Source organism: Myotis davidii, unplaced genomic scaffold (genome assembly GCF_000327345.1).
Source record: "Myotis davidii unplaced genomic scaffold, ASM32734v1 scaffold370, whole genome shotgun sequence".
Lineage (NCBI taxonomy): Eukaryota > Metazoa > Chordata > Mammalia > Chiroptera > Vespertilionidae > Myotis > Myotis davidii.
In genome coordinates, this window is record NW_006288615.1 from 12,506,441 (window position 1) to 12,515,023 (window position 8,583).

At 36.1% G+C, this 8,583-nt stretch overlaps 1 protein-coding gene across 1 annotated transcript in view; it reads right to left on the minus strand.

Moving 5' to 3' along the window:
- Window positions 1–8,583, minus strand: part of PLEKHA3 (pleckstrin homology domain containing A3) — a 16,780-nt gene that overhangs the window by 1,956 nt on the left and 6,241 nt on the right. Inside the window, exons 3-6 of the mRNA XM_006760571.2 lie at window positions 5,644–5,780; window positions 5,001–5,165; window positions 3,119–3,162; window positions 1,107–1,222 (exon numbers count right to left, since the gene is read on the minus strand). Of these exons, the coding sequence (XP_006760634.1) occupies window positions 1,107–1,222; window positions 3,119–3,162; window positions 5,001–5,165; window positions 5,644–5,780 (462 nt within the window). The remainder of the gene's footprint in view (window positions 1–1,106; window positions 1,223–3,118; window positions 3,163–5,000; window positions 5,166–5,643; window positions 5,781–8,583) is intronic.

Consider the following 8,583-nt stretch of genomic DNA (forward strand, 5'->3'; position numbering starts at 1 on the left):
TCGTCCCTGGCACCAAAAGGTTGCCATTTCGGTTGCCAGTTTGATTCCTGGTCAGGGCACATACCCAGGTTTCAGGGTTGATCCTGGGTCAGGATGCGTGTGGGAGGCAGCCAGTCGGTGTTCCTCTCTCACATCGATGTTTCTTTTTCTCTCTCTCCCTCGCCCTTCCTCTCTGAAATCAGTGTGTGTGTGTGTGTGTGTGTGTGTATGTATGTATTTTTTTTTAAACAATCAAACTGCCATTTTCTATCATTTCCATAAGGGAAATAAGACTTGTGTTCCACACAACTGACTTACAAATGAACTCTTGGAACACAATCTGTTACAGAATTGGGAACTGTATGTAGTTTCTAGCCCACAGACTTCATAGGCAATAGTAAAGACTTTGTAAAGCAAAAGCCTATTAATGTTAATACGACCATATTTGTGTTCAGTAGAAATCATATTCACTACAGTCTAAATAGATCGTCTGACACACTTTTAAAGCTTTTCTCTGCAAAGAAAAATTATTAAATCACAAAACCTTTCCTAAAGTATTCAATCACAGTATGCTACCTCTTTAAATATTAAGGGATAAAAAGGTATAGGAATAAATGCTACTATAATTCACTACCAACACCAGGAAAAAAATTATTTTCCTTGGACATTTCAAATTATTTAAATAACAATGCTGACTTTTTCTTTGAACTTAGAACTTGTCTGTATTTTTTTCTTATTTTCTTAGTACTTTGAACTTGCCCTAAATCCCACAATTTATTCTTTTTCTTCTAAAATGCTCTTTAAATGCAAATGTATTGGGAGTAGAAAATTATTAAGTAATTACTAAAATGTAGTGGGAGTAAAAGACTTCAGTATTCTATATAAGTCTAAGATAAGGTATTTATAAAGAGATACTCAGCACTTCTCAGTTAATAACAAAGATGTTTATAAGAGGATATATGAGCTTCTGTTGATTATGTATTGTCTGCTTAGCTCTGAATTAAGGAATTAATCTAAGGGCCCAAGTACGGTGTTCACTTGTCAGTATTCTTCATTTCAACAATTACAAAGCCCCACAATAATTTTGCTGAATACACCAAAGAAAGAGACAGACCCATCTAACTTACTATCTGGGTCTTCAAGAGGGATATCATTACAAGAGTCTGTATCTGAATAGGTTCTTCGGCGTCGCTGGGAGAGCCGGTGAAGTGCAGACGCTGGTTCTTTTATAGAGTGGTTACTCCTGCAAATGAAATAAAAAGCATTAAACTGTAGTTTTAAACAAATGAAAACACCCTCAACTTATCTGGAGTTTTAAATGACTTTTCTTTTAATGAAAGAGGAACTATCTTTATGCCCAAAGTTCTATTTTAGTTAAGTTCTACTTGTTCAGAGGTCAGGCCACAAGCAAGTCAAATCATTTAGAATCCAGCTGATAACCTGGAGAATATGACCTCTGAGCCAAACTAAATGGAAAAGGGGTAAAATGTTTTTTTTTTAATAGAGGAAAATCCAGCTAGACAGAAGACATATCAGATGGTTAACAAATGTTTAAAAACTAAAAATTACGGATTTCACAAATGCACAGATCTAGTGTCAATCCATATCTGATTAAAAACAGCAGGGTGAAGGGGGATGGGCAGGTAGTGTGGAAGCATACTAAAGGTCAACTCACTAACAGCAGCAAGACAAAGATGGCAAATGGAGGCTAAAAAAACTATTTAAAAAAAAATCTAAAAAATACAAAAATTAGAAAAAATCAATAAAAAAATTCAATGTAGAAACAAATCACTGCCACTCAATAGCATCTTGCCTATCAATGTATTAAAGCCCAACATTACTGTTCTTATGACAACCTTGATTCATCAAGAAGAAAAAAAAGTTTATATCTTATTTACCAAGGTACAAAGGATAAAATACAGTTCAGAAAACTTTCTCTTATAAATGTAAAATTTTGTCAAAGGGATCAAGCTGCTACTTTTCTGGAAAATTCTGTTGGTAAAACTCTTCATTCCGATAGGATTGGATACATGGGGCACATACATCACTTAACACCTCTGAGCACATGATAGTTCAATCAAGGATTATTTAATCATCAGAGAGGAAAAAAGGTGGCAAAGCAGTAACAGGGGCTCAGCACTTATTCTTAATGTAAAGAAATAAATGCTAATGTCACTATAATTTCATCACTTTCCAATGAACCAAATAAGACAACCAGAGCAATGTACAAGAACATCACCTACCAAGATAAAATACTCTAGTAGCCTGGGATATTGGCAAGATCTATCTAGCACATAAAATTTTTAAATGTGTTGTATGAATATACAGGGTGTCCCCAAAAAATGTATGCACACTTTTTAACAGCTGATAGCTCAATTTTGAAAATGAAATGTATTTTAATAAACACTGCCTTTATAATTATTCAAAGTGTGTGTATACATTTGTGTGTATACTTTAAAATACCAATTGATTTTTCTCTCTTTTCAGTAAGATCTTTAGAATCTAATAAAACAACAGCTCAGCCAGCCAACGTGGCTCAGTGGTTGAGCATTGACCTATAAACCAGGTCATGATTCAATTCCCAGTCACGGTATATGCCCAGGGTTGTAGACTCAATCCCCAGGGGGGGCATGCAGGAGACAGCCAATTAATGATTCTCTCTCATTGATGTTCCTGTCTCTCTCTCCCTCTCCCTCTCCCTTCCTCTCTGAAATCAATAAAAGTATTTTTTTAAATCAATAAAAATATGTTTTTAAAAGAAAGAAAAACAGCTCAGTATGAATATATGATGCACTAAAAGTAGTAGCAAAATGAGCCTAAGCTTTGGAGCCTTGTTATATCAAAACTTGATTTATAAACCATCAAATTATATCATTTAATATAATTTTAAACATCTCAAAGAAGTATAATAGCTGGCTTACCTTGCTGGTTAATTTATTCACTCGTTTTTTTCTTTACTGACTACCTACTGTGGCCAGGCCCTATACTAAGCACCAAGAGATAGAAATGCTGAGCAAATCAGAACCAGACTCTGCCCATATAGAATTTACATTCCACACCACTTTATGTTAAATGTTCAAAGAATTTCCCTACGTAGCTATAAATTTGGGAGAATTTGGTCAAAAGAAGGTTACTTTACCTCTCTGAACTGCAAGGACCAGGGTGGCTGACAGAACGCTTCATCTAGAAATTTTTTTTAAAAAGTGAGCATAATCCATTAGTCAAGTAAAATAAAGCAGCTCTAATATATTATCATTCTTATTCAGATAAAAAAAAAATGGCTGGCCAAAACAATTATGTTTACATACTCAAGTAACATTATTAGCACAATTTCAAGCTTTCTCCCTAATAACCATTAATGGGAATCTTTCTCAACACATATCAAAAACATGTTGGATTCTTTTCTTAATACTATAAAGTACTTATAAAAAAAAAAAAAAAAGAACAGTGGACCTCTTGTCCATCAATCTCAGGAACACAGCACCAAATACCCATCTCAAAAGATCATGTTTTTGTTGAGCTATATGTGTTATTACACATTTTACAGTATGTCTATAATTATTCTAAAAACAAAACTGTCAAACTGTGTTCTACTGAATGCTACAGTCCTGAGATGTTATTCAAAAATAAACAAAAAGGGTATAATTGCCAAACAAATTTCAGAAACACTGCACACCACTTCTTAGAGGTCATAATACACTTGAGCATAAAAGACATATGACGGAGATGACAGAGAAACCCAATTTGTTTTAAATTAACCTAGCACTTCCCAAACGAATCTGGCCATAAAGCTCGTTTTCATGGTATACCTATCTGAGAAGACATACATTGATTAAAAAGTAATGACCTAAATAAATTTAGATAATAATCTTTACTAAATTTCTTATGACTACATTTGCTGGGGTAGGTAACAGAACCTAGGAATAAATTGTACCTATTCTTTTTTCCAATAAATAAGTCTTCAGGTAATTGCTAGAATAGTAGCCAGGTGGCATTTTTCCTTCAAAAAAGGGCTCCTGAAAACAGTTTCATGAAAAAAGTGTAAAGTCTCATCAAACCTTCTCTCACCTGAGAGTTCCCCACAGTATGCTAGAGCAAGTTTAGTAGCTTGAAAAGGACAACAAATATGCTGTCCCTCACAAAAAGAGTACTTGTCTAATGATCAGATGTAAGAAAATCACATTAGCCATAGCCAGTTTGGCTCAGTGGATAGAGTGTCAGCCTGCGGACTGAAGGGTCCCAGGTTCAATTCCAGTTAAGGGCACATGCCCAGGTTGTGGGCTCGATCTCCAGTAGTGGGTGTGCAGGAGGCAGCCGATCAATGATTCTCATCACTGAAGTTTCTCTTTCTCTCTCCCTCTCCCTTCCTCTCTGAAATCAATAAAAAAATATATTTAAAAAAATTTTTAAATAAAAAAAAATCACATTACAATACCTTCTTTAACAGAAATCACTTCCTTTAGGATTACTCACCCAACAACATCCCCTAATATAAACAGGTCAGGTATTTTGCAAAGAGCCTCTGATGTAGAAGATACTTGATTTTTTTACAAATGCTTGAGGTCCAGAGAGATTAAGAAACTTGCCTACTCAGAAGGTTCAAATCCAAATGCAGACTACAAAATACTGTTTCCCCTTCAACAAGTTGTTTCAAATTCCTTACAACTTCTGTAAAGATTTGCTTAACTTTATCCCATTGTGGGTGAACATCACCCCATTGTATGTTTTTACCAAACAGAACAGTTTTCCCCAACCGTTTTCATGTCACAGCACCCAGAGAACACTGTAGTGTTTTCCTGGCACAGTGGGGTAAATGGTACAGCCCCTCCGGGGGAGGGGCTCAGGACCTTGGCACATGCTGAGCTCACCAGATGAAAGGCTCCAATAGAGAATACGAATACAATTAAAAAAAAATTAACCTGTTGACTATTTCCCACCCACCGTCAGATTCCACCCTTAAAAATAAAAACAAAAACAGAACTACATGCAATATTACTAGAAGAAAAACTGTAAGTTCCAACCATTTGAACAGGAGAAGGTGACACAGGAGAAACTAAGGGATCCGGATGGGACAGCTGAAACATCTCAGGTTTAAACTTGGCATTTGCGATCTTCACACATTCCTCAAGCGTTGTGATGAACGTGTTACATGTGGCACTAAGTAGGGAAGAGGCTTCATTCATGTTCTGAAAAATTACACACAGAGTTGAACAGACTCATACATGACTATGTAGACTCATGCACTACCTTATAATCAAGTACTGACTAGGACGTCTGACTAGGTTATGGTCAAATCTATTTAAAATACACTACATTACAAAATTAAAGCCATGCATGAATAATTACCTCTCTCTCAGGCAAACAATGTATGAAATTAGATTCCAAGAAAAAATAAGTTTTTTATATTGAAAAACCATGTACAGAATTTATCTTAGATAAACCTAACCTAACTGGTAATTGTATAACTATCTGAATTCCAAAGGTGATCACAGCAGTAGAAATTCTGGAGAATTACTTAGTGGCAGATACCATTCATGTCTGCCCCAGGCCCATTCTCCCATTTCTTTGTTGGTAGAATAAAAACTCCCATTTTTTTTTTTTTTTTTTGAAGACAGCAAAGTGCTGCAAAGCATAATTAGATATAAAAGGATATCCCTGTTATACCTCTATGCTGGGAGATGAATGATTCTCATCATGGTGAACAAATTCTTGAATCGTATGAACTTGCTGCATTAAAAGGTCACAGTAGAGGCGAAGTTCAGACATTTTGGTTTTTAGAGATTCACTGGTTTCACTTATTTCTAAAAGGAACATACATTAAACATTCAATTAGACCATTTTCACACTTTGGGGGAAAAGCAATAAAACAGAATCATTTAAAAAGCACGACAGTGGCTCTCTCTGTGGAGCATGCAGTGCCTTTCCCCACCCTCTGCTTTCCCAGCACGTTCTTTTCAGGAGCATACCCCAGCCTCCCCTCCCTCTTTCATCTCTCAAGGCTCCTATCTAACTCCCTCTTTCTTCTAAACTCCAAGGGCCCTTCTACTACCTCAGAACTTTCTAAATAAACTTGCCCTTATAATTTCAGTTCCTTGGCTCTGAATTCTTTCAAGCTGACTCAAGTCCAGCTCAACTCACCTCTAAGGCCTAGTGCCATCTTTCCACCGCTAGCCTGCATCTGATGGCCTTTTCCTGCCGTTCTGGGTATGTTGCCCTCAAAAATCTGCTTGTGCCTTCCTTCTCCAAGCAGACATCCTTCCAGCCTTTCTCCACCTCCCTTCCCTCTCTTTTCTGCGCACCCTCTCTCTTTTCTGGAACAAGCCCACACTTCCCTCTTTCATATCTCATGGCACCGATCTTTCTCCCTCTTTCTCCTAAGCAGGGTTTTTTTAAAAAGTAAGACAATAAATATAGTGTTTATAGTGTGAGACCTTGGAAATAGGATACAAATACTCTAAGGAAACACCTTCTCTTCAGATTAATGGGGAAAAAATTGCCAGTTGTATGTCTAACATGAAGTTTGGGTAGATTAATTCCCAGAGACAGGGTGATGACTGCTGAATGTCTTATACAAGGTATTTCCATCCCATCATTCATCTTTCACTGAACAGTGCTAACATTTTTCTTTTGTGAATTGACTTCTCTTGTCCTTAACTCATTTTTCCAGTTCTGACGTTTGGTTTTTTTGTTTTGTTTTTTTTTTAAATGTATTTTATTAATTTTTTACAGAGAGGAAGGGAGAGGGATAGAGAGTTAGAAACATCGATAAGAGAGAAATATCGACCAGCTGCCTCCTGCACACCTCCTACTGGGGATGTGCCCACAACCAAGGTACATGCCCTTGACCGGAACCGAACCTGGGACCTCTCAGACCGCAGGCCGATGCTCTATCCACTGAGCCAAACCGGTTTGGCTGGGTTTTTTCTTAATAATAAATAAGTTGGTCATTTATAAAATTTCTTATACACTAAATGAAGCCATCTTTCACCTGTCCTTTATACTCTAAAATACATTTCAAGATCTGTCAGTTCTGTTTTATTGTATATTTTGGCATACAAATATTTTGTTTTTATGTAGTTAAAGCTATTTTACATAAACATTCATTTATTTTTTTGTTCTTTTCATAGCTTTATTTTCATATTACATTACTTTCAGAATTTTTTAATTAAGAGCTCACTTTCTTTTGTTTAATAGATCTGGACAGACTAAACATTCAGCCATTATCTCAGCCACTCGCTTACCAATACCTTCTAAACTAGAGGAATAAGCAGCAGAGGAAGGAGAAAAAATACACATAGCAGATCCTGGTGCTTCTGCATCCCTGAGTCAGTGGCACTGCTTTGTGGTACTAGCCACAGAGCCACTCCAGCTAGAGAAGACCAAAGAGCTCTAGCTGCCCACTTAACCTCCTACTCATATTTAAGCTCATCCCTTCTTTTTAATTGTAGTAAAATATGTTACTATTTTAATCATTTTTAAATACAGTGTGCTGGCATTAATTACATTCATGTTACCATATAACCATTACTCCCATCCACCTCCAAAACTTTTTCATCTTCTCCAGCCAAAACTCTGTACACATTAAACACTAACTCCCCATTCTCCCCTCCCCTGACCCTTAGAAAACACCACTGTACTTTCTGTTTCTATGAATTTGACTACTCTAGATACTCCATAATAAGAGCAGTCATACAATATTTGTCCTTTTGTGACTAGTTTACTTCACTTAGCATATCTTAAAGATTCATCCACGTTGTAGCGTGTGTCAAAATTTCCTCTTCCTTGCCCTAACCTGTTTGGCTCAGTGGATGGAGCATCAGCCTGCAGACTGAAGGGTCCCAGGTTCGATTCCGGTCAAGGGCATGTACCTTGGCTGCGGGCACATACCCAGGAGGGGATGTGCAGGAGGCAGGTGATCGATGTTTCTCTCTCATCGATGTTTCAAAACTCTCTATCCCTCTCACTTCCTCTCTGTAAAATATCAATAAAATATATTTTTAAAAAAATATTTCCTATTCCTTTTTAAGGTTGAATATCCCATTGTGTGTATATGCCATACTGTGTTTATCCACTCATCTGTCTATGAACGTGTGGGTTGTTCCCACCTTTCATTCCTTCTTATCCTACCTTTAGCCATACTCTTTCCATGATCTTCTTTTCATATATCCATAATTTAGTTGCTTTCACTAATTTAGGTAACTTCTATTGTTTTTAACTATAAAAGTAATATAAGGTCAATGAAGAATTTTGGAAAACCAAAAATACAGAAAAGAAAAATTGAACTACTACAATCTCACTACCAAGATATAAATACTATTGTTATTTTCACATTATATCTGCATATAATTGAATACCATACATTATTTGCTTTCTTTTGATTTTTATTTAGTCCTTTCAAATTGACAATGTATGTACACAATAAAGTCAAAAGGTATACAGTGAAACAACTTTATCAGTTCTTAATCTATCTTTGCTGAGCTGTCCAATGAATGGATATATAATGTTGAATCCTGTTTTTTTCAATTATCAGTTAACCTTGGGTATTTCCTCACATCATTAAAATGCCTTGTAAACATTTTACTGCATATATATATATATATATAT